A 27862-nucleotide genomic window follows, 5' to 3' on the forward strand; every position below is an offset into this window, starting at 1 on the left:
CTCAAATGTACATTAATGTGCAGAAAGACTGTATACTGTATGCATATTCAGGATAGAAAACATAACAAACATACATAATAGTGAAATATCAACCAATATTTTATTTTATTTTATGTGTCCTCATATCTATGTGGAAATGCTAATAAATCAACAAAATCATGTCTGTATTTAAGTTATTTATTATTAATGTAATCAAATGCAAATCATGACTAGTGTTAACATCCAGCTCTAGGAGGCGCAGTGAACTCTCTGCTGTCTATAACTGCTGTTTATCATTTCCTGAAACTACTTGAGCTGCAGCTGCTGACAGACGAGAGCTCGATGATGATGGTTTATAATCGTTTCTACTGGATGCTGTGGATGTTGTCGTGTTTTGGTGAGCCTTTAGAAAAAAGAAAATAATCTTGTGTGCTGTTTCTATATAAAATAACTACAAAGATTGTTGTTAATTGTTATCAGTTCAGTTAACTGAAGTGCAGAAGCGATATGTTTGGCTTTTACTGCAATTGTTGTTTGTAATTGGAGTAACTGCAGGAAAAAAACAAGTGTTTGGTCGATTCGTTTTCTTCACTTATTGATTAATTAATTTATTTATTGACATAGAACAATATTTTGGTGAAGATCTGCAGTTTTCTGAGCCGGCTAATGGAGCAGTAGGAGGAAGTGTGGTGTTCACTCCTGATAACCTGCCCTCCACATCAATTGATATAATTCAATGGCATTTTGGAACAAATATTATATTGTCAGCACAGTCTGATTCAGCTATAATAGCCTCAGCATACAGAGACAGAGTCAGTTTTGACAGAAACACTCTCGCTCTGGAGCTCCGGAACCTGAGACTGAATGATTCTGGAAAATACAGACTGACTGTAATAACAACTGCTGGAGAGACACTTACAGGAGAAACGTCACTTCAAGTGCTTGGTGAGTGTGCTTTAGCATATTTACCATAGGCTATATAATAGACCTAATAGATGATGACATAAAATGGGTATTTCATAACTTAAGTACACTGGGTGGGTCAAAATAACGTTAACACCCATTATTAGTTTTTAATATAAAATTGTGTGCTACTGTGAAAAAGAAAACAACAAAATCCTGGTCTTTTATATCTTTATGTTGTCTATTCTCTTTGCTACATTTTACTTGAATTTATCTTTCTTTTTCTCCAGTTGATAAGATGGCAAAACACAAATAAATATTACTTTGAAATAAGTGGAGTTTCTTTGTAAACACAAATAACTTTACAGCTGTCTGATCCTGAGGCTATGTGGGTCTGCTCCTTCACCACCAGACTTAATGGACATGCCATGGATCCCAATTAAAATCATTGTAACACTTTACATTAAGGTTCCCTTTGTAAATGGTTTATAAAGGTGTTCGTAAATGACTAATAACATATTCGCAGGAGTGTTCACTAAGGTCCACAACTAATATATAAAACTAATTTGTTTTTATACATTGCTGTGGATAGACATCATGAACTTTTGCAGAGTATCATGGGTAAGATACAGTACAGCTTATGGTCAGCAACATAGTTAAAACAATGACACGAATCATGAGATATAAATGAGAAAACCACAAATTCAACATTCTTCTTGCGATAATAATCTATTTCTGGTGCATTAGGAAACAAATCAGGAATCTGGTTTTGAGTTAAATAAGTATGAACAAATAAATTTATTAAGCATTTATAACACGTGAGTTAAAAAATGGCTCACTATTTGGCAGGTATTGAGTTAAAATCACCCTTTTTATTCATGCAGTTACAACTGTTTATCAACGATTTGTAATGCATTTGTAAATGAGTTATTAGTCATTTATAAACACAAAGGGACAAAGTTACAAAGCGAACCTTAACGTAAAGTGTTACCAAAAACATAATAGAGTCTGTGCAGGCTTGGCTTTTGTGGAGGCTAATGTACTAACATCGGCCAGTGAAATATCAACCCCCTTGTAATGACATTTTATGTGCCCTTATTATGAAAAAAACGCTTATCAGCTAAATCAAGTTTATATTAAAATCGATTGATATGCACAAGTTTCTGTTAGTGTTGAGCTAGGACATAAACATTTGATTAACCTGGATTTAAAAACAACTGAAATCTATAAGAAGTCCTCACCTATATATGAAACAAACTCATGTACATGTTCCTGTGTACAGGTCTGACTATATTTATTAGGTCCAAAATGTCTTCACCAGGAGAACCTTTAGATAACCAGAAGCCCCTGGGTTACAGTATTTCAGTCGGCCCCTTATCCCGAATACAATTGTCACTAGGCCATTAGTCAATATATAGAAATTTGTGCTTTTATATGAAATAATCAAAATGACATAACTTTAGAAACTTTTCTTCTTTGTCTTTCTAGCTGAAGATCTGCAGTTTTCTGATCCGGCTAATGGAGCAGTAGGAGGAAGTGTGGTGTTCACTCCTGATAACCTACCCTCCACATCAATTGATGCAATTCAGTGGCATTTTGGAACAAATATTATATTGACAGCACAGTCTGATTCAACTATAATAGTCTCAGCATACAGAGACAGAGTCAGTTTTGACAGAAACACTCTCGCTCTGGAGCTCCGGAACCTGAGACTGGATGATTCTGGAAAATACAGTCTGACTGTAATACCTACTGCTGGACATCAACTTACAGGAGAAACTTCACTACAAGTGTTCGGTGAGTGTGTTGCTAACAATTGGTTCAGTATATTGACCACAGACTATACAGGCCTAATGGGTGATATAAAATGGGTGTTTAATAAGTTATTATTAAATGATAAGTTATTGTTAAATTATTTAAAAAGCAACATACCTTTGTAGCATAATGGATGTGTAAAAACAAAATACATATACATAGATATAAAATAAACAAATGTTATGTTTAAAATACCTGTTCACTTTTATCACTTTTTTTTTATTGTCTTACTTATCTTAAAACTTAATTTTTATTTATTGTTTGTTATCTTAAAACTTGTTTAGTTAGGACCCAATTGTTCATTTCTCACAAATGTGAAAGACTAATTTTGTTCTTTGTCTCTCACTTACACAGAAATTATAACTAATGTCAGGCTTACTGGTCCAGAAGAATCATTAATCGAGGGAGAATCATCTGCTAACATCAGCTCTGAGGGAACTGGCAGCATCAGCTCTGTGCAGTGGATGAAAGATAACAGTCCTCTGTCTCCTAGCAACAGAATCATCTTCTCATCTGATAACAGATCAGTGTCCATCAGTCCAGTGCAGAGATCAGACAGTGGAGAATATCAGTGTACATATAGAAACCCTGTCAGCTCTGAGACGACTAAACTCAGCCTGATCATCAACTGTGAGTTAAACATTCAGACATCAAGATGATTTGAGCTCAAAGCTGATGAAATACAGACATTCTCTAACAGTGAGTCTCTTGTTTGTGTTCTAGATGGACCAGAAGATGTTTCTATTAAGGGTCAGGATGTGGTGGATTTAGGGGTTCGAGTGTCGCTCTCTTGTTCTGCAAATTCTGAACCTTCTGCTTCATTCAGCTGGAAGTTTAATGGAACAGACACTTATGTGACCACAGACACATTCACCATAGATCAGACTGACTTCACACACAGTGGAGATTATGAATGCACAGCTTTGAATAGAGTCACAAAGAGAAGAGCCTCACAAAAACACGCTTTACTAGTTAAAAGTAAGTACTGTAGTTAAAACTAACCTATATTGAATTAAGTTTTGATAACTAGTGCTTTATCTTACATCTACAACTCTGTTTTCAAAAATATACAATAAATAAATAAATACATAAATATCTCTCTACTGTTCCATACACCTCTATTGTAGCTTCTGCTCTTATTTTGTTTTAGAAATGTTGTGTTTCTTTAATTGTCCTTTTGGTTCTTTTATGTTTACCATAGTAGGTGGAGGAGGAGGAGGAAGATAGCAGATAGCAAGTAACCATTGAAATAATGCTAAATCAACAAAAAATGGAATGGAATTTTTCAGTTACGTTCTGCTCTCAAGGCCTATGGAGATCCCTCGGCATCCCCTATTTCCTCTCATCCTATGTGGGATTGGATCGCAACACCCTCTGGTCGGCCATCTATTTCTTTAATATATAGTAAGCTTAATGATCACATGCAAAGTCTCTTTCTATTAAATCTATCTGGAATCATGAATTAACAGATTTTGATTTGTCAGTCGACTGGGAGAGGGTGTGGTCTAATCTAATCTGAACTTCTAAAAAGATGATGGCTCATCATCTTGTTCATTTCGGGGTCGTCCATTGAGCGCACATAGCCCTTTACAAGAGGTTTAGGGTGAGGCTGCAGTCGACCTATGGCTGTCATGTCTGTGGCGCTGTGTCAGCTGGTACTTTTCTCCACATGTTTTGGGAATGATGAGGATGTTGTTTTGTTGATTTAAAAAATAAATAAAAAGTTGATCACAAAAAAAAAAAATGGAATGGAATTAATGTCTCAAAACCATGTTGTTTCAGTGCCAATTTTGCACCCTCAATTAATGGTGAAATTTCAACACAAAAATCTATTGTTAAGTCATTCAATGTTACACCGTTGCTACAATCAAAGCTACAATGTTACATGTTGATTCTTCAAGACTGTTGTTCAATCAGTGATACAATGTGAAGTTGGATCAGTATTTTGTTGGCACCCTCATTTAATGTTGAAACAAGGCTTAAATTTCTATTCTAAATTATTTAAACAACATTTAAAATACAATTGTAATAAAATGTAATGTCAACATTATTAAACCTGATGTACCTCATTACTGATCAACAACTATGCTTCATCAATTCCCGACCATTACAAAGATTCACAGTTAAACACAGTATAGAAAAAGAAAACATTTTGTGAAAAATATTTAAAAAATTTTTTTTAAACGGTTACACTTTATTTTAAGGTGTCCTTGTTACAGTGTAATTAAGCATTTAAGTACTGAGTAATATTAATTTACTACATGTACTTACTATATGGTTAGGATTAGGGTTTTTTCTTAGTGATACTAGAATGTAATTATGCATATTTTATTGTTATTATAATATTAAGTACATTTCCAGTAGTTAAATGACTCTTTTTACTCACACACATATATACAGTCATGGCCAAAAATATCGGCACCCTTGGTAAATATGATCAAAGAAGGCTGTGAAAATTAATCTGCATTGTTAATCCTTTTGATCTTTTATTTAAAAAATTCACAAAAATCTAACCTTTCATTGGATAATAAGAATTTAAAATGGGGGGAAATATACACATTGGCCACAATTAACGGCACCCTTTTATTCAATACTTTTTGAAACCTCTATTTGCCAGTTTAACTGCTCTGAATTTTCTCCTATAATGCCTGATGAGGTTAGAAAACACCTGACAAGAGGTCAGAGACCATTCCTTCATCCAGAATCACTCCAGACCCTTTAGATTCCCAGCTCCATGTTCTTCTTCTCTTCAGTTCACCCCACTCTCATTTTCTATAGGGTTCAGGTCAGAGGACTGGAATGGCCAGCAGAAGCTTGGTTTTGTGCTCAGTGACCCATTTTTGTGTTGTTTTTGAGGTTTGTGTTTGGATTATTGTACGGTTGGAAGATCCAAACATGGCCCATTATAAGATTTCTAACAGAGTCGGTCACTTATTGATATTTTTATCTGTTGGTATTTGATAGAATCCATGATGCCATGCGTCTAAACAAGATGTCCAGGACCTCCAGCAGAAATATAGGCCCACAACATCAAAAATACAGCAGTATACAGGTACACCTCAATAAATTAGAATGTTGTGGAAAAGTTAATTTATTTCAGTAATTCAACTCAAATTGTGAAACTTGTGTATTAAATAAAGTCTCAGCCAAGTTAATTACCCATAACTGGCCCTGAATTGGGCCAGTTATGGCCCATGTGTGGCCCTTGTCTGGAATCCAGACCTAGTCCATACTAGGACCGTCATTCATTACGGTATGTGGGCCAAGCAAAAGCTGATTGTGTGGGCCAGAGCTGGGCCAGAGAAAAATTGCTGTGGGATCTGAGGTCCTGTATGACCATACCTGAATGACCATAGGTGGCCCTATACGCTGGACCAGATAGGTTCCACATGTCAGCCTCAACAAAACCATAACCAAGCCACTTGATACACACCCCTCCCAGATGAATAGTCACAACAACGACAATATTCTGAACAAATATTTAATCATGTTTAATCGGCAAACCAAGTTGAATGAATCTCACACCTAACATACAGCATTATGGTCAGTTCACACTTCCACAAAAACTATAAAAAACTATTTAAAAAAACATGTTTATTTGTTTTGCTTGGTCAGTGTGTTCACCCTGTTGGAGTATGGCAGTGAAAATTGGCTTTTAGGTGCTTTGGAAAACAAAACAAAAAACAGTAAAAGTAAATATATATATATATATTTAATGTTCACGCAATTAAATAAAGGTATTCTTAAATAAGGTAGTTTCTCTATTTTTGCAATATTCAAGTGTTCATGTCCCTGAATAATATCTGCATGAACCTAAGTCTGAAGAGTACACATGATATCTAGTAGACAGCAATCCTTGTGAGTGAGAAGTCTGGTGTGGAGGCTGGATCTGTCCAGGTTATCTGTCTTCACAAACTGCCTTGAAATACAATTCAAACAAACAATGTAGTGTGAGGCTCTTACATTCACAATGCTCATTTTGGCCTCGGTGGTGAAGTGTGCAGAAAATTCTGCTGGACTGAAATTTAGTCTTTGGTGAACAGCCTTCAAGAGTGCAAATAATATTTTAAGTTTTAAGTACCTTTCAGGCTCGCGTGAGGTTTCCACAAGTAACAAAGTCTACTTGAACAAAAACTTCACTACATTTAAAGTTTAGAAAATAATATACATACAGACCATTACAGTTTGAAGTGAGGTGCGTTTACAGTACTCTGGTTCTGTCTTACTGTTATTAATTTTAATTTCAAATAACTTTTTTATTATCATCTGTGTCTTTTTTCGAATTATGATGGACCCCTCTGTAGGTTGTTGTGTATGAAGTGTCCTCAGAGCAGAGTTAAACAAGATGGTCTTGTAGGACATACAGGAAATATTTGATATTTATTTGATATATTTTTTTGAATATTTGATAAACTTTTGAATGTTTGAAGTTTTACTTACTAGTCAGATGGTTCATGGCGCTTTGGAGATGTTCTTTGTCAGGAGATCCGCTCCAGCTCTGCAGCACGGCCATCAGCATGGAAGAATAGGAACAATATGTCACATAGCCAACAATATGTAGTATACAATGTCAGGTTTATTAGAAATAAACAAACTACAGCAGAGGTGAAATGCAGAAATAATAATAATAATAATAATATACAAAACATAAAAAAAATCTTTCTCATATATCACCTGTTTCCTGCATCTGTCAGCAGCTCCCATTACAAATTTTCTGCAAACTTACCCTGTTTTAGGTATTTTTTTTCTGACGCTCCTGAAATCACAGTACAATTCAGGGTTTTTCCTGCATTGAAAATTTTTTGGCGGCCGCCAGAACGAATTTTTGTCTCGCCAAAGCCGTATTTGATCGGTTCATGTGATTTATGAGTGATGTAAATGACTGCTGTGAGAGCGTGTTATAGTCAGATATGACAGCGCTAATGCTACACGCATTGCCACGGATATAGCAAGCAAGCCGATGCGCAAACTGCCGCGAATGAAACGGAAAGTAAAGTTGTCACGAATCGGGTCTGCAATCCCGGTCACTCACCACTAGAGGTCACCCGCTCACCACATGGACTTTCACACCGCACATCACATGGACTCCAATTCCCATCATCCAACACTGATCACAGCTGTCACCAATCACTCATTGCACCAATCACACGCACACCTGATCACACAGCATCACTAATCACACAGACTATTTCAACCCTGGACATTCTCCCCCTCGTCGCCGAGTATCGTATGCACTATCGCTGCCCTACAGAGCCCGTCAGTTTTCCTAGCCTAGCCTAGCCTAGCCTTGCCTTGCCTTTGTTGGATTGTGTTTTCCCCTGCCTGGACTATCGCTGATGTTTTGGTTTCCCGCTCCTGTCTTGCCCTTTGGATACTGTTCGCTGATCGTCGACCCACGCTTGCCCTAAGTTTACTCTTTGTCTTGTCTCTGCCATACCTGTTTGCCATTGTTTCGACCCTGCCTGTATCTTTGACCATGCCTGTAAATAAAAGCCAGCACATGGATCCGCCCGCCTCTCGACTCGTCACCCCTGTTACAAAAGTAACTTGTCTTTCCACTGCTGATGCCGCTCTCTCCTGATGCGATCTTCGATCTTTTAATTGGCTGATGATGAATAAAATGCAGCGCATCTGTTGATTTCTTTGACGTGATAGTGCGGTAGGCCTAATTCAAGAACGGATTTCTATCCGTTTTTTATGTGGCCAAAAGTAACAAATCAGATGGATATCCGATCCGACAAAACGCATAAAGTGACCAGGTGTAAACAAGCCCTAACTGTTCCTCTCCCTCCCTCAAAATCAACTGACATGATAGTAAAAGGTAGACAGAAGACTGAATCCATGTTTCATGCAGTGCATTCGGAGAGTTATTTTGTTTTTTAAACTAAATTACCGGTGTTGTGAATTGTGAAAAAAAAAAGTAGGCCTATCTTTATCTTCTCTGACAAGCGATCCGCACATGCAACTAACATAAAACACACTTTCAATAAAAGAAAACGATTTAACCTTAATAATAATAATAATAAAATATTTAGCTTTAATAATACACAGTCGCCGAATTTCAGGTTATTTATATGACAATGTGTAGTTAAAATCATTTAGGCTACTTTAGACTGAGTGAGGTGAAACCAGCCAGAAAGCAATTTGTTTGCCAGTTGCTAATTTTATTCAGATGTATGGTAGAAAATTAGACTACTAGTTAAATATAAACTTTTTAATGCAACTTTTGAATGCTTTTTTAATATTGATATAATTATAATTGTGAGGTCTAGCAATCTTACAAAAATATGAAAGCCAGTTTTATTATATTCCCTGACAGTGGCTGTTTTTTCTGTGATGAATAAATATAATTAAAAATCACAATCTGTTTCTTTGCATTTAATTTAGTTATTTATGGTCAGTATTGGGTTCGCAGATCACGTGGGGAGGGTTCTTTTTACTGTGTGTGTGGATGACCATCAGCCACCACTGAAGACCTTTTCTGACCCAGGAAAAACCCCGTATTTGTTTGCAATGAAAGTTAAAAACGTGTTTGAAATAGTTTCATCCCATTAGTTAATGTAAGTGAAGTCACCGATGGTCCTCACAGTGCAGACTTTTAGGTTAAATTAATTATATTGCCTTATAGTGACTTCCATTTATCTATTGACAACGAATCCGCAAAACATTTACAAAACTATCAAAGCCGCTCATCTACATATAAAGTGTGCTTAAAAGCTCAAACGTTCATTAATAAGAGCTCAAATCTATAGTTAGCTTACCTCTAATTGTTAGCCTCTATAGTTAACGGTTGTGATGCTAACGGTCTTTTTGAAGACACTAAACCACTCCTGTAAAGTAAATATTCAACAGAAATGTGTCAATTACATGTAAGAAAGTGTCAGGAACGCTTGTATGTATTATTTGTGTAACTTTAGGTACTAAACTTACCTGAAAACAGCAGAGAGACAGCCTCTCTCTACTTGTCAGCTGAGTGAGTTGACGCCCTGTTACCATGGTAACCTCCTCCGCTTCAGTTTAAATTGGACTTTAAGCAGCCTCCACTGCTAAAACGGCAACGGCATTCCAACGTCATATTGCGCGTTCGCGACTTCAGCTGCTACTTCGTGGCGTTTTATATTGTAACCGTCTACTAGCGGAGAACAGCTGCTTTGCCATAGTCGTTAATTACATTTTTCTCTTCACATATCTTTAGTCTCAGTGCTACTTGAGGTGCTGTGGCTAACAGCAGACATATTTGTAAAAACGAAAAAAATCGTTAAAATTAGCTTAAGTTTAAAACATAATCAACACAGATTAAATGAAAGACTAATGGTAGAATCTTATACTGATGGAATTAAATGGTATACAGGTGCTGGTCATATAATTAGAATATCATCAAAAAGTTGATTTATTTCACTAATTCCATTCAAAAAGTGAAACTTGTATATTATATTCATTCATTACACGCAGACTGATATATTTCAAATGTTTATTTCTTTTAATTTTGATGATTAGAGCTTACAGCTCATGAAAGTCAAAAATCAGTATCTCAAAATATTAGAATATTTACATTTGAGTTTGAATAAATGACCATCCCTACAGTATAAATTCTGGGTATCTCTTGTTCTTTGAAACCACAATAATGGGGAAGACTGCTGAATTGGCAATGATCCAGAAGACGAACATTGACACCCTCCACAAAGAGGGTAAGTCACAGAAGGTCATTACTGAAAGGTGTGGCTGTTTACAGAGTGCTGTATCGAAGCATATTAAATGCAAAGTTGACTGGAAGGAAGAATTTGGGTAGGAAAAGGTGCACAAGCAACAGAGATGACCGCAAGCTTGAGAATACAGTCAAGCAAAGCTGATTCAAACACTTGTGAAAGCTTCACAAGGAGAGAACTGAAGCTGGAGTCAGTGCATCAAGAGTCACCACGCTCAGACATCTTCAGGAAAAGGGCTACCAAGCCACTTCTGAACCAGAGACAACGTCAGAAGCATCTTACCTGGGCTGTGGAGAAAAAGAACTGGACTGTTGCTCAGTGGTCCAAAGTCCTCTTTTCAGATGAAAGTAAATTTTACATTTCATTTGGAAATCAAGGTCCCAGAGTCTGAAGGAAGAGTGGAGAGGCACAGAATCCATGTTGCTTGAAGTCCAGTGTGAAGTTTCCACAGTCAGTGATGATTTGGGCAGCCATGTCATCTGCTGGTGTTGGTCCACTGTGTTTTCTGAAGTCCACAGTCAACGCAGCCATCTACCAGGAAATTTTAGAGCACTTCATGCTTCCTTCTGTTGACAAGCTTTATGGAGATGCTGATTTCATTTTCCAGCAGGACTTGGCACCTGCACACACTGCCAAAGGTACCAAAAGCTGGTTCAATGACCATAGTGTTACTGTGCTTGATTGGCCAGCAAACTCGCCTGACCTGAACCCCATAGAGAATCTGTGGAGTATTGTCAAGAGGAAGATGAGAGACACCAGACCCAACAATGCAGATGAGCTGAAGGCCACTATCAGAGCAACCTGGGCTCTCATAACACCTCAGCAGTGCCACAGACTGATCGGCTCCATGCCACGCCACATTGCTGCAGTAATTCAGGCAAAAGGTGCCCCAACTAAGTATTGAGTGCTGTACATGCTCATACTTTTCATTGTCATACTTTTCAGTTGGCCAAGATTTCTAAAAATCCTTTCTTTGTATTGGTCTCAAGTAATATTCTAATATTTTGAGATACTGATTTTTGACTTTCATGAGCTGTAAGCTCTAATCATCAAAATTAAAAGAAATATATCGGTCTGTGTGTAATGAATGAATATAATATACAAGTTTCACTTTTTGAATGGAATTAGTGAAATAAATCAACTTTTTGATGATATTCTAATTATATGACCAGCACCTGTATATCATAAAACGCAACATTTAACTACATAAGCTGTCACAAAGCAGCTGTTCTCTATGGCGTTCGGCCGGGTCCATTAATATTACGCTGTTACTTGCACTCGTCTCACTGAACGTGACGTCTGCGTCTGTCGAACGTGACGTCTGCGTCTGCCACATTACAGTTCTGCTGCCTGAACGTGACATCTGCGTATGGAAGGCCGTATTATTAAATTTGTCTTTACACGTAACGTGTACAGACGAAATAACGCCTGTACACGTTATTGCGTCTACACGCGTTATTTCGTGTACAGACGTTCTGACGTGTAGACGCGCAATCACGCATATTCGCGTAAACACAAGATTTCCGGTGTCAAAATAAAAGTCCACTTCCACTAGCACTGCAAACCCTACACTTTTTTCTAATCTTTAACCTAAATAATCTAAATACTAAAGCATAACAAAGCATAACATCATTTTTTGATTAATAAATACAATAATTATATTAATAAAAAAGAAAAATTAATACATTTATAATTAATACATTCCTTTTTTTAATCATGGCGCCCCCGAGGCAGACTTGTTTGCTCGGTCCCTTTCGAAATGCCGTTTTTTGTTGTTTTTTTCTTAATTTTTTTGTTTGTTTCTTGTTTTCTCTGCAGTGCACAAATACAATGCACTGCTAACATACAACAGACAGGCATTGCTGGACATCGCCAGTTCAGCCAACCATTTATACCACCGGAACTACCAGTGTTGCCAACTTAGCAATTTTGTTGCTAAATTTAGCAACTTTTCAGACTACCCTAGCAACTTTTTCTTCCAAAAGCACCTAGCAACAAATTTAGCAATTTTTTAAAATTTATTTGGCAACTTTTAGCAACTTTTGATAAGTGACTCGGACAATAAAAAGACACACATTTTCCATCCTAATTACACAAAAAGAAAACCAAAGATGCCTAGCAGTACACACATCACGTGAATTGAATTAGCTGCTATTTGGATTTCTTCAATATAATAATAATAATAATAATAATAATAATAATAATAATAATAACAACAACTGAATAATTGTTCATTTATGATAGGCTACACTTTGTTATAGCTTGTACTTGCGATTGTTGATCAGTTAGTATGCTGTAAGAAAAATGGAAAAAATAGGCTGCTAGTAATTTTCCAGGACGTTATCCATTATCCATTGTAACCCTGTAACCCGAAAACACAATGCGTAATTTAAAATGCAGGTAAAAAAGCAATACGTAAAATTCTTTCATATTAACATAGTAGATTGCAGAGATGGGGGCAAGTCACACATGTTCAAGTCTCAAGCAAGTCCCAAGTCCCTACCATCAAGTCTCAAGCAAGTCTCAAGTCACAGTACAAACAAATCAAGCAAGTCAAGTCAAGTCAGTGGCTCACCTCAAGCAAGTCAAGTCAAGTCCTGATAAGGGTCAAGTCAAGTCAAGTCACAGTATCAAACAGGAACAAATATATTTTTGCCACACGACCTTATTCATTTTTCCTCAGAAATTTACTTTTTTAATTATACATTTTAAATAATAATGTTTTAAATGTAACATTTTGAAAATAGGCAAAATACTACTTTGTATATCGATAAGTCTGTAATTGAGAAAAAAATGATAAAAATACAAGATAAAAATATGTATCTCATATTTATGTTATATTGAGTTTGACCATCCTAGGAGTCAAAGATAATAGATGTTTGAAAATGATTTTGCATTAAATATCTCCAGTGAAGACTGGGATTCAGTCTGGGAGCACGCTAAATAATTTCAGTGTGTAACAAAACATGCTATTCAACTTTAAATGATATGCCAGTATAAATTACCCCTTATATCAAATAAAATGGACCCAAAATTTTCATCGGATATAGACACCCTATTTGGACTGTTTCTTTCACTTTGCATGATTGCCTACATTGTTCTTGAAAACTATTGTCATCATGGCTCAAAACAAGAAGCCTGTTAATGTTTATGTATCTTCCCCTGTAGCTTATCCATTTCTTTGATTTTATCTTAATAAGAACTAAATTGACAGCTGTGCATTTAAGGTCTGCCTAAGCTTTTTTTGTTTGTTTTGTTATTTGTTTCGTTTTTGTTTTCTGTTTGTTCTGTTGGAAAAATAATTTATTTTAAAAAATTGAATATCGAAATATGAAATTAACTGATAGACCAACTCTATGACATTAATGCCACCAGTAAGTGGTGGCAAATCACAGCTTTATCACAGAAGTGTTCACTGAATCGATTCATTCAATTCAAACAGTTGATTCGTTCATGAACAAGCAAGAATGGGCCACTGAATCACTCAACCGATTCGTTCGAATCCCTGGATTCGTTCAGTATTCAGTGTGTTGCTTAGAGACGCGCGTAACTCTAGCTGTGGACTCAACGGAACTGTTGGCAGCCGCGCTGAAAATATGACTAAATATCGTAAGTTATAAATATAAAAACTCATACTAGGGCCATTTTGACAACATGTCTTGGATTTTGGGTTCAAGAGAAATATCACTAATCGATAAAACACTGTGGTTTTCAACTAACGAACACGTTTACATACCTTTCCTTTATGAAGTGGTGACGTCCTGGCTTTGCAAATGCATACAGTTATGAAGCGTTAATCCAAACATCGCGAGCTTCTCTTGCTCCGTGTGTTTGGCGCGCTGTGTTCCTGCGCTCGTGCAGTGTCAGCTGCGCAGACTCGGATCACTTCTGCCGCGGGTTCTGTGCCGCGTTTTGTTGACCAAATTATGTCGCAATGATTTATAATAACAATTAGAGTTGTTATAAAGTCAAGTCCTGCCGAGTCATGAAGGTCAAGTCAAGTCAAGTCTCAAGTCACTGGATCTCAAGTCCAAGTCAAGTCAAGTCATTTTCTTTATTTAGTCAAGCAAGTCACAAGTCCTTAAATTTGTGACTCGAGTCGGACTCGAGTCAAGTCATGTGACTCGAGTCCCCCACCTCTGGTAGATTGTGCCCTATTTTTACAGCCTTTTCTTGGAGTGTAGCATACTAACTACTAATACACTGCTTAAAGCATAATCGTTGAGAATGTCTTAGTAGTTTACTAGCTATTAAAAAAAAGCAAACCTTAAATTGTAATCATTCAAAAATGTATAAGTGTTCAATAATTCAACGTTTTTTAAAATACAGTTTATATTTTAATATTATATTATGCATATTATTTTACAAACAAATCTAAATTAACATATATAAAATATATTTTTGCTGAGATTTAATGTTGTGACACAATTTTGCGCCGTGATTACGCAATGACGTCATCGCTCAATGACATCACAACGTCATTTAGCAACTTCTAGCAACAAATTGACCTTCCTTTAGCAACTTTCTCTGAAAATTAGTTGGCAACACTGGGAACTACAACTTGCTCCCGCAACCACCGCCACCACCCCCATGAAGGCCTAGAAGAAGCACCTAGCTCGAGCGAGGAAGCTGACCCGAAATGCTCCGTTTATAACAGTAATCTTGGGGGGTAGACTCATTTAAATTAATGTAATCCTCTGGTTTTAGCCAGGTCTCTGTCATACAGAGAACATGGGTTATGATCAGTAATTGTACCATTTACTAAAAGTGCTTTTGTAGAAAGGGACCTAATATGTAATAAGTGAGGAACCCGAGAACTGCAGTCCAGGGAGAGAGGCTGAGGCTTTATAGCAGGGGTTCTCAAACTCGTTCCTGGAGCCTCCCCAACACTGCACATTTTGCATGTCTCCTTTATCAATGACACCTGATTCAGCTCATTAGTAGCAACTCCAAGACCTGAAATGGGTGTCAGACAAAGGAGACATGCAATGTGCAGTGTTCAATTTTGCTTTGCTTAGGTTTGAGGTAAATCTGTGATTTGTGCTTCAGCTAATTTGTGTTTCACACAGTTTGAGCTGCCAAAGTGCCCCAGTTACCTCTGGTGTTCCTCAGCTGGTTAGTGTTGTAAGCTGTTGAGTGGTGCAGAGTGCTTCAGTGTTTATTTTATTTTTTTACTCATTTAAGAGGGAATATTTCTTGTAAGGAAGTGGATGTTTTTCCGTAAAAAAACAGAAAAAGTACTCATTACCCGGGCTTTGTTCTGTAATTAAAAATAAATAAATAAAAAACTAAATACAATAGTCTGTTAATTGTCTGCCCTTAGTAAAAAACAGGACCCTCATACCATTCCAAACCCATAAGTCTTTCATTCATCTTCAGAACACAAATGAAGAGTATTTTTAATGAAATCTGGGTGCTTTCTGTCCCTCTAATGATACCACTTTCAAGGTCCAGAAAGGTATAAATACATCATTAACCCTTTAAACCCGATGTGTCTCATACGAAAAACATCATAATCAAATTAAACAACCCCTGCATGGAATAACACAAAAAGGAATAATTTTAAAGCTTGGATTTTGGGTTCAAGAGAAATATCACTAATCGATAAAACACTGTGGTTTTCAACTAACGAACACGTTTACATACCTTTCCTTTATGAAGTGGTGACGTCCTGGCTTTGCAAATGCATACAGTTATGAAGCGTTAATCCAAACATCGCGAGCTTCTCTTGCTCCGTGTGTTTGGCGCGCTGTGTTCCTGCGCTCGTGCAGTGTCAGCTGCGCAGACTCGGATCACTTCTGCCGCGGGTTCTGTGCCGCGTTTTGTTGACCAAATTATGTCGCAATGATTTATAATAACAATTAGAGTTGTTATAAAGTCAAGTCCTGCCGAGTCATGAAGGTCAAGTCAAGTCAAGTCTCAAGTCACTGGATCTCAAGTCCAAGTCAAGTCAAGTCATTTTCTTTATTTAGTCAAGCAAGTCACAAGTCCTTAAATTTGTGACTCGAGTCGGACTCGAGTCAAGTCATGTGACTCGAGTCCCCCACCTCTGGTAGATTGTGCCCTATTTTTACAGCCTTTTCTTGGAGTGTAGCATACTAACTACTAATACACTGCTTAAAGCATAATCGTTGAGAATGTCTTAGTAGTTTACTAGCTATTAAAAAAAAGCAAACCTTAAATTGTAATCATTCAAAAATGTATAAGTGTTCAATAATTCAACGTTTTTTAAAATACAGTTTATATTTTAATATTATATTATGCATATTATTTTACAAACAAATCTAAATTAACATATATAAAATATATTTTTGCTGAGATTTAATGTTGTGACACAATTTTGCGCCGTGATTACGCAATGACGTCATCGCTCAATGACATCACAACGTCATTTAGCAACTTCTAGCAACAAATTGACCTTCCTTTAGCAACTTTCTCTGAAAATTAGTTGGCAACACTGGGAACTACAACTTGCTCCCGCAACCACCGCCACCACCCCCATGAAGGCCTAGAAGAAGCACCTAGCTCGAGCGAGGAAGCTGACCCGAAATGCTCCGTTTATAACAGTAATCTTGGGGGGTAGACTCATTTAAATTAATGTAATCCTCTGGTTTTAGCCAGGTCTCTGTCATACAGAGAACATGGGTTATGATCAGTAATTGTACCATTTACTAAAAGTGCTTTTGTAGAAAGGGACCTAATATGTAATAAGTGAGGAACCCGAGAACTGCAGTCCAGGGAGAGAGGCTGAGGCTTTATAGCAGGGGTTCTCAAACTCGTTCCTGGAGCCTCCCCAACACTGCACATTTTGCATGTCTCCTTTATCAATGACACCTGATTCAGCTCATTAGTAGCAACTCCAAGACCTGAAATGGGTGTCAGACAAAGGAGACATGCAATGTGCAGTGTTCAATTTTGCTTTGCTTAGGTTTGAGGTAAATCTGTGATTTGTGCTTCAGCTAATTTGTGTTTCACACAGTTTGAGCTGCCAAAGTGCCCCAGTTACCTCTGGTGTTCCTCAGCTGGTTAGTGTTGTAAGCTGTTGAGTGGTGCAGAGTGCTTCAGTGTTTATTTTATTTTTTTACTCATTTAAGAGGGAATATTTCTTGTAAGGAAGTGGATGTTTTTCCGTAAAAAAACAGAAAAAGTACTCATTACCCGGGCTTTGTTCTGTAATTAAAAATAAATAAATAAAAAACTAAATACAATAGTCTGTTAATTGTCTGCCCTTAGTAAAAAAAACAGGACCCTCATACCATTCCAAACCCATAAGTCTTTCATTCATCTTCAGAACACAAATGAAGAGTATTTTTAATGAAATCTGGGTGCTTTCTGTCCCTCTAATGATACCACTTTCAAGGTCCAGAAAGGTATAAATACATCATTAACCCTTTAAACCCGATGTGTCTCATACGAAAAACATCATAATCAAATTAAACAACCCCTGCATGGAATAACACAAAAAAGGAATAATTTTAAAGCTTAGAATCTCAGAATTACTTCGATAAACTCTTAACAAGCGCTGAGCAGTCCCTCTAAACCGAAGTGTACCGCGGGCGAGACGCCCCCCTCCGTGAAAATATTACTAATCATATTATATGTTTACAAAATTCCTCAACGCCATAACTCTACTGCATGTATTTTGAAATGCCGCCTCTTTCTAGGTTGTAATACAACGTCATTATCATGTGACTATAGATAGTGCTGACATGTCAGGAAAGAGAATGACATACGACCAAGTGCGTTGGTACGTATATTGGTACGTCACTTTTAAATGTATTATTTATTAATGACAAGTCATTATGATGAGATTTACGTGACTAATATATGTTTAATCAATTTTATGCAAATTTGGATGACTTTGGCCTTGCCATTGGTCAAAACACTAACGTCTGTACACGAAATAACGCGTGTAGACGCAATAACGCGTACAGGCGTTATTTCGTCTGTACACGTTACGTGTAAAGACAAATTTAATAATACGGCCTTCCATATCTGCGTGACGTTTACGTCTGCCACATCAAAGTTATTCTGCCTGAAAGTGATGTCTGCGTCTGCTGCAAGTGTTTCCAGCACTTTCCATACACTTATTCATGCTTTATTATTCATATTCATTCTCTTTTATTGTTTTACTCCTCCTCAATTTTGTATAGTTAGCTATTAAGTGCTATTTACCTTTCTTATGTATGCTATAGCTTATTCCAAATTGTAAATACTAATTTGTACAAATGATATTAACATTTCTGTATGCCATTGTACAAAAAGACATCAAATAAAGATACATTAAAATAATAAATATTTTGGAGTGGCAAAGAGTTTCAGACTTTCTGTTTATTTTTATTTTTTATTTTTTTTAAGTACTTAAAGCTCTGAAACAAAGGACGGCTTACATTGTTTTTTTTTTTTTTTTACCATTTGCATGTATGAATATGATATTTTATCCAAAAATAAAACACAGTTGACAACATTTAAAAAAGAGAATTTAAATCACATTAAAGAAAATATATCCTGCAAAACAAATGGAGGAATTGTTTACATTTTTACTGTTTCAGAAAAAGAATAATAATAAAAAAAAAAAAAAACACATGGGTCCACTGTAATGTGTCTCCTTAACCTTTGGAGCAACTGTAAGATAAAAGGTAAAATATTTATCTCCTACTGAGGGTTCAACATCTCTCAGAAAATAGCACTGATAATCTCCTGTAGCTATACGTTTAAATTCTTTATAAATTAGTTTTTTAATAGGCCTATACACTTACTATTGAAGAGATAGATCTATATTAGCCTCTATATTTCCCTTTCTCCCAAAACAGCTTATACAGCTGTTATTAAAACAGTTCAGTTTTGTAAGTAATGAAAAAATAATTATGTTTAGAAAAACGTTTGGAGAATTTTTTTGTTCGTTAAATGTAAGGTTTTTTATTCATTTATTTTTTACATTAACGACAAAGCGGCCAGCGGCAGACAGTAAGATGATAAAAGCCTACACAGCAAAAATTAAAGTGTTGAAATTTCAGTGTTAAACATTTCTGAGTTGATTTCAACACCCAAAGAGTAATTTTAACACATTCTGAGTAAAATGGTGTCCGGTGTTGGAGTTACTTGACAGAGTGTGATCATCAGTGTTAAAACAACTCCAAAGAGATGTAATTATACTCCGCCCCCGCATTTCCGGTCATTGCTGGAGAAACCGCCGCCATTATCCTCGCATGGGTTCGAACGGTAGGTAAATTAAATCATGCTTACTTAAACATTTGATTTATGATATGCAAATTCAATATAAGCATGTACGGAGTAATATTACGTAGTACGGAGCACTGCACAGAACATGCAGACAAATGTAGTAATATATTAAAATGTGGACACTAACGAAGTACAATGTGGCTAACCTTACTACTTGTCACCTTAAATTGTGGCCGCGGTATCATCATCTCTCTCTCTCTCTCTCTCTCTATGCATATGTATGTAAATAAACACAGATATATCCTTTTATATACATATGCACTGACGCGCGCGCACACACACACACACACACACACACACACACACACACACATACGCATGCACATACATACAAGTTACACACCTATTTGTTACTGTTTACAGAAGTTTGAGTTTTATTAAATTTGAAAGTATTGTCAAGCACTCAAAATAAATAAAAAATTGCCATTTCATATTTCTGATCCTTGTGCTGGTCATCATAATATTTGTTATATTTTAATATTTTCTGATTCTTTAGAATTTTCAGACTCCTTGTCTTCCATATCTGAGACGTCTGACTCAAGCAACAGCTCAAGTGCATGGACTAATCCCTAGCAAGAGACAAATAACTGAGGAGACATCTGCACTGCCTCTTAAACAGGTTAGAACAAAGCTTTTTATGAGTCTCCGAGTTTGTTCACCCATAAATTAAAATTCTGTCATTAATTACTCACTTATGTCATTCCACAACTGTAAAACTGTAAAAAGTGCTTTTGTTTGCGCAAAAACTAATTTTACCATCATTTAACACTTCATTTACAAACTATTGATCTCCAAAAGTATTCTTGCAACAGCTCACATGGCAACACAACACACATGTCAAGGTGTTCTTGTGAATATGGGTTGAGAGTTATATTTTGCACAAACAAAGCACTCACGTCGCTTCATAAAAATTTAGATGGAACCACTGTAGTCACATGATTTATTTTAATGACATATTCACTACCTTTTCTGGGTCTTTAAAGTGGTAGTTGTGTGGACTGTTAGTGGAGTGTCAGAGAACTGTCAAATTTCATAAAAATATCTTCGTTTGTGTTCTGAAGATTAACAAAAGTCTTATGGGTTTGGAACAAAATAAGGGTGAGTAAACATGACAGAATTTACTTTCTGGGGCAACACTTTTTCTCCTCCGAATCTGTAGAAATTTGTGAATCACCATGCTCATGTTTTTATTTATTTTTATTAGATGGTTAAAGATGTGTTAAAGTTCAAGTCTGGTGGTGAAGCAGTACTACAGGAGTATCAAGAAACAGAAACCCTTACAGATGCCACAAGAAGACAAATGATTAACATACTGGTGGCTCACATGATTGATACACATGGGCATTTTATTTTTATTATTATTTTTAAACCAAATAACTGCATGGCCATTGTGCAAATTAAGATAACTAGTTTATCTTCCTTAGGCAACTCCCTACTAAAGCAATCAGAAAACAGAATGCTCTTGGCATAGTGATGCTGTTCCTTCCTCAGAGATCCATACTCCAAGAAAGGCTCCGTAAGTCATTGTTTGCATCGCACTTTCATGTCATACTTGCAATGTTATGACAGGCTGTTTCTATGACATTGAAATTTGATTCTTTGAGATTTTAGCCTGAATATGACAGGATATTTTAAAAAAATCTGTTTCAGGAACACTTTTATGATGCTGCAAGTGACACAGGATACATTGCCTGGCGTAATAAAAACAGTCCACAGCAATATGGAGCGATGCCACCAGACCTCTTCCTCAACAGGTAGATGAATGTTTAAAATTATCTCTGTTCTTAAACTGAAAAAGTATTGCATTTGAAGATTCCCATTAATTAATTCATGTGAATCTTTGTCTTCAGTCTACGGCCAGGAAATGGCATCCCTTCTTTTAATCCCTTCCACCACTTCCAGGAGGACTGAAGTCTCCAAAAATTGCATGCGATGCAGCTGAAAGCCATGTAATCTATCATAAGGTAGTGGCATTTTACAAATGTGTTGTGGGTCATTGTTTGAACAGTCACTTTTATGTTGTTGTTTTCTCTGTGACTGCACATTATGTTTATGTCTAATATTTGGTTTTCATTTCAACTCTTGTCATGCTGCAGTTTGGAGAAGCACCTCAGCAACAACCATCCGTTCCTCCTTGCTGTTGGACGTCAGAAAAGCAACAGCTTCTACATCGCCTTGGATAAGCATCTCCTCCCGTGCCAGGCAAACTGCTTCCTTGGAGCATTTGATGAACTTTTAAATTTTGTGCACATTTTTAGCACATTTTGTGTTCAGTTTGTCATATGATAGTGCACTTGTGAACTTTTACACATTACTACACATTTTTATGAGCATCTTCATGCATTCAGAGTACTACGAAGTGAGGAAAGGTGTATTATAAAAATGTCAGAGATTAAATTTTATGAGTCATTTGATATTCAAAACTCATAGTTTGGCAGATGAAAGTTTGTATATCATTCCTTCTTTTGTAATGTTTTAATTCTACTTCAAATTGCACTGCAAGGGAGAATTAAAAATAAACATGTCGATGGAAATTATGTTGTGTGTTGTAGTTGATTTAACTATGTTTTCAGTATATTTAAGTGTTTTGTTGATCTTTTAACCACCTAAATTCTAAATTCCAACCACCTAAAACATGCAACTCTTAAACAGTGTTGTTTTTCTGTATCCCTTTTAGTGTTATTTTAACACTTTTTTTAGAGTCAAATAAGGAACTCTGGCATAGTGTTAAATGTTTAACTATTTTGAAAGTGTTAATTTAACTCCAGAAAGTGTGGAGCTATATAAACTCTGAAAAAGTGTTGAAATCAACTCTGTGAGAGTTAATTTAACACTGGACTTTTGCTGTGTATGTTTGATCAATTTAGCCTTCTCAAATCATCACGACTAGCCTAAAATAAAATCTATAAAACAATTCAAGCATATCTCAATGTTACTAGTTTAAATGTTTAACCTATATAAATGTGCGCTGTTCGACGCATATCAACAGTTTGTGCGGAGAGTGGAAGCTGAAGCGCGCTCTGCAGGACATGGAGGCGCCAGCACGATCACTTGTTTTTTTTTTCTTACAGTAGAAACAGCTTAAAATATGCCATACATTTTGCTCATAAAGGTAAGAGTACATCATTCGGAACTGTCTACTTTTATTTGTGTCGTGTGCATTCACATATAGTTTGATTATCGTTATGAATAAAATCCGAGATATCATTTTTGTTTATATCGCACATTTAATTCTTCTTTGCTTGTTTGGTAAACATAATTCACTGATCATCGTAAAATAAGCTTTTATCTTAGAATAAAAGAGAAGATAATTCGTTTTTTTCAATTATCTTTGAATGACTGTACTCTTGCCTTACAGAATAGATCACTTGCACTTTATACTTTTACAAATAGTGTAATAAAAATAAATGTCTAAAAATGTCTAAATTATTATTATTATATTGATATATTTATATTTAATATGCACACGATTAATGTATATTGTACAAGTTAGCCGGGGAAAAGACAGACGCACTAAAAACTGAAAAAAAAAAAAAAAAAAAAAAGGTCAGACACAGACGTCACGTTACAAGTCAGGCGCAGATGTCACGTTCATTGAGAGGAGTGAATGAAGAGCAAGTAAATTGCGCATTCCTTCACACACTGCACTGAGCCGTGTGAGCAGCGTGTTATGGTATGTGTTAGCGAAAAAAATTAAAAATTACTTCACAGCCACACGTGAATCACGCGTGACGTCTGGCTCGACACTTCACTGCCACACGTGACTTACGTGACGTCTACATGACGTCTACGGCTCGTCTGCGTCTTAAATTCAATGGATTAAATAGGAAAAAATAAATAAATAAGACGTCAGTGAGACGTTCAGTGAGACGAGTGTATGTTACAGCGTAATAATAAAGAACCTATCCGAACGCCATAGCTTAAAGTCCCTGTGATTTGAATGCTCAACGCGCGCCCATTGGCCGTCTGAACGCGGTTATTTTCAGAACAGCAGGTTTTTCTATGCGGTTTGGCCGTTCGTCATCACGCAAACGCTGCACCAGGTCACTGAAACCGAACATTTTGAAAACTCCTGCCGGGTGAAGATTTTCAAAAACTTTTTGGCTTGTGACGTCGGAGCCTGAGCTGTTATCTCCGCCTACTGGAAACTTTTTCAGGCTTCTGATTGGCCAATATGGCCTAAAACGCATCAAAGTTACGCATTTACATAAATAGTACATAAAAGTCTAATAAAATGTCCTGATACTTCATCATGTATTGTTTAGTAGGCCTACATCAAACAAAATTGAATGAGAATATGAAAGCAGTGAATGCAAAACATTGTTTGAAGTCAGTTATATAAATAAAACAACAGGATACTATTCTATAATATAAGATATAATATCATATATCATATAATATCATATGAGGCATGAATATAATTTCACATGTAAACACATAATTAAACACACAATATGAGCTTTATGTTATGCATTTTAAAAATATATTTTCAAAATGTATTTCAATATATTTAACAGTGTTTCACATGATATATGTGAATATATTACCTTTCTGTATGGGAAAACATTGCCATTTTACTCAAAAATATTTGAAATGGATTTTAAATGTGGGTCAAGATCGGCCATACTTATGTGGCCCACATATATAACATTTGACATCTGGCCCATGTCTTGTGTGCCGTCTTAAACCCAGTACCACCTCTGCCAAACCCGGGCCTGTTTGGCCCACATGCTGTATGCCAGTGCCGGATGAATGCCAAATCTGGGCCAAATTTGTTTGCTGACTGTATGGCGCTACTGGGCATGCGCACGTCAATACAGCGTAATTTTTGTCACACTGTACAACAATAGTTACTATTTTTTAATTCTTGTAAGGGGTAGGTTTAGGGTTGGGGTAGGTGTAGACGTTAATAAAACACAATCTACTAGAAAATTAATTTCATTGTTCATTTCCGGTCGGAGCTGTATCCCTTCTAGCCACAACCGGAAGGGCACGCACTCAACTTTGGGACACAGTTAACGGTTAGCCCCAGGGCTTAAAGTGGAAATGAAGCAGCCAGTCAAGTTTGCATTATTTAGTAAAGTGATTTCCACTTTAATTAAAAAATATATAACAAACATGACTAATGAAACCATTTTAAAGAAAAAATGATGTTTTGTTATAGCTTTTAGAGCAAGGGCGCCGCCATCTTGCAGTATCACCGCGTGTGACATCACGGGGTTGGTTCGCTCAGTTGGCCAGTAAAGTAATAAGTATTTCTTTAATTTTTGTATTTTTGGTTTCATTAATCGTGTTTGTTATATATTTTTTAATGAATGTGGAAATCACTTTACTAAATAATGAAAACTTGACTGTTTCACTTCCACTTTAACGCGGCACTGGACACGGTAACTTTACTCTCTCAACGTATACATATCTATGCTCTCAACTGCCTCCCGGAATTTGGAAAATGCAGCTGTACTGTTCAGTGCAAACTCATTAAACCAATTAAATTAAAAGTAATTTAAATTAAACTTATATACACATGTAAACAAAAATAGACATACATAAATACAAAACAAAATATATACAAATATTTGTATATTTTTATGACACACACGTAGCAGGTGTTTGTGTCATACTTGAATAAATCTTTAGATGTTAATATCCAGCGCTAGGTGGCGCAATGAGCTCTCTTAATACAGTCTCAGTCTGACTGTATTAACTACTACTGGACATCAACTTAGAGGAGACACTTTACTACAACTGTTCGGTGAGTGTGTTGGCAAAAAAAAAAAAAAAAAAAGGTTTTAGTATATTTACCATAGGCTATGGGCCTAATAGATGATTGAATTAAAAACATTTGTGAAGTGTAAAAAAAGCAATTTACTCTGCTGTAAATTAAACGTGTGTGTGTATGGTGTAATAACCGTTAAACTAATGAGTAGCCTACTAATGAGAATGTATAGTAATAGAAATAGGCTAATAATGATTATTTAGGTCAGGATAGGCACATGTCTGCTGTTATTCTGTGATCTATGATGTTTTATCCCTAGTAAACCAGCTTTGCACAGATGGACACTCTCATGTCCCAAGGGATGTTTTTTTATGAAACTATAGATTTTTAACTTTTTAAAATGTTGTGACATAGAAATAACGGTAACACTTTACAATAGGTGACACTAATATGCATTAATTCACGCTTAACAAATGCACAGATAGTCATGAGTTAATGTATAACTCATGAAGAACTAAACCATTTATTAATAATTACTGCATCAGCAACAAATGAACATTCTATATGATTCATAGATTAAGTAATCAATAAATTGTTATTAGTTAGATGTGTCATAAAGTATTAATTCCCTAATGACATATTATATTAATTAATTAATCATTAGCTAATGATTTGCATGGGTATCATTATATTATGACTTTACTTGTTGAGGCACAGAACTATTAACTAATTGTTAAGTAATATGTCGTTGTGATTATAGATTTTGAATTAGTTAGTTAGTCATGTGCCTCAACAAGTAAAGTCATAACATAATAATACCCATGCAAATCATTAGCTAATGATTGATTAAAGCAGACAACTAGAAGTTGAAAGGCATGGCTTCGACCCAATGTGGTAATTAACATAGTTAATATAATATGTTATTAGGGAATTAATACATTATGACATTTAACTAATAACAATTTATTGATAACTTAATCTATGGATCATATAGAATGTTCATTAGTTGCTGATGCAGTAATCATTAATAAATGGTTTAGTTCATACTAGTTTTATATGAGTTATACATTAACTTATGATTATCTGTGCATTAGTTAAGCATTATTTAATACATATTTGTAAAGTGTTACCGAAATAACATTAAAACTGTCTTGGAAACTTTCAATTTACTTTAAAATTTATTTTAGTCTATAGATTTTTTTGTTGTTGTTTTACTCTTGTCTCAGACCTGGATTTTCAGTCTTCCATCAATTATCAAAATCAAATCAAATAAATTATGCATGTTATAAATGATGACCATTTAAAATAGACATATATAGTGAAATAATCATATTTCTATGATGTGTACATATTGAAAAATGAAAAACAAATGTATTTAATTGTTGATGGGCCTTCTGTACCACCTGCCTCTCCGGACTGTGTAGTCAGACCTCAAATGTGAATTCTGAAGCTGCTGTGTTTTTATAAACTTAGTTGCTAAATAAGTATTATAATGATATTTTTATGTAACCTGCTATTTTAATAAACGGAATTAAATTCAGTACTCACTAAATGTGAAAGTTTCATTTTTAGATTCAGTGTCTTTGTTTTGTCTCTCGTTCACACAGAAAATATAACTAATGTCAGGTTTACTGGTCCAGAAGAATCATTAATCGAGGGAGAATCATCTGCTAACATCAGCTCTGAGGGAACTGGCAGCATCAGCTCTGTGCAGTGGATGAAAGATAACAGTCCTCTGTCTCCTAGCAACAGAATCAGCTTCTCATCTGATAACAGATCAGTGTCCATCAGTCCAGTGCAGAGATCAGACAGTGGAGAATATCAGTGTACATATAGAAACCCTGTCAGCTCTGAGACGACTAAACTCAGCCTGATCATCAACTGTGAGTTAAACATTTAAACATCAAGATGATTTGAACTCAAACCAGTTTGTTTGTTCCTTTAACAGTGAGTCTCTTGTCTGTGTTCTAGATGGACCAGAAGATGTTTCTATTAAGGGTCAGGATGTGGTGGATTTAGGGGTTCGAGTGTCGCTCTCTTGTTCTGCAAATTCTGAACCTTCTGCCTCATTCAGCTGGAAGTTTAATGAAACAGACACTGATGTGACCACAGACACATTCACCATAGATCAGACTGACTTCACACACAGTGGAGATTATGAATGCACAGCTTTGAATAATGTCACAAAGAGAAACGCCACACAAAAACACGCTTTACTAGTTAAAGGTAAGAAAAGTTAAAACCAACTTGAAATGAGTTTTGATAACCAGTACTTTGACCTTAATTTACCACTTGTTCAAAGGATCTTTGTTTCTAAAAAGATATTTTTAAAAAATCTACTGTTTTGTATGAACATCTCAGCTTCATGTAATTGCCTTGTGTTGTTTATTGTTTTTTTGTTGTTATTTTTTTGTTAAGTTTTTATACACGTTAAAGTGTATTACAGTTAGTATTGTGTGTAGTAAATTGCTTTGGTCTACTGATTCTTGTATCTTTTCCA

The 27862-nt window shown here is 35.9% G+C and overlaps 1 protein-coding gene and 1 long non-coding RNA gene across 4 annotated transcripts; both read left to right on the plus strand.

Moving 5' to 3' along the window:
• Positions 1 to 293: 293 nt before the first annotated feature.
• Positions 294 to 27747, plus strand: LOC131521860 (carcinoembryonic antigen-related cell adhesion molecule 20-like). Of its 2 annotated transcripts, XM_058746967.1 has the most exons (6): positions 294 to 376; positions 604 to 924; positions 2371 to 2679; positions 3052 to 3327; positions 3421 to 3675; positions 3899 to 4537. In XM_058746967.1, exons 1-6 carry the CDS (start codon positions 322 to 324, stop codon positions 3922 to 3924), a joined length of 1242 nt encoding a protein of 413 aa, XP_058602950.1. In that variant the 5' UTR covers positions 294 to 321; the 3' UTR covers positions 3925 to 4537. The 2 variants fall into 2 exon arrangements, with proteins under 2 accessions (XP_058602950.1, XP_058602951.1); XM_058746968.1 differs by lacking the exons at positions 3052 to 3327; positions 3421 to 3675; positions 3899 to 4537 and adding exons at positions 26970 to 27245; positions 27334 to 27747.
• On the plus strand, positions 19414 to 22183 carry LOC131521861 (uncharacterized). 2 transcript variants are annotated; one of them, XR_009266384.1, is made up of 7 exons: positions 19414 to 19629; positions 20143 to 20265; positions 20851 to 20961; positions 21071 to 21162; positions 21297 to 21400; positions 21497 to 21610; positions 21743 to 22183. It is a non-coding gene; the product is annotated as an uncharacterized LOC131521861 (long non-coding RNA). The 2 variants fall into 2 exon arrangements; XR_009266383.1 differs by having other exon boundaries at positions 19417 to 19625.
• Positions 27748 to 27862: the final 115 nt, after the last annotated feature.

This window comes from Onychostoma macrolepis, chromosome 16 (assembly GCF_012432095.1).
Source record: "Onychostoma macrolepis isolate SWU-2019 chromosome 16, ASM1243209v1, whole genome shotgun sequence".
NCBI classification, from domain to species: Eukaryota; Metazoa; Chordata; class Actinopteri; order Cypriniformes; family Cyprinidae; genus Onychostoma; species Onychostoma macrolepis.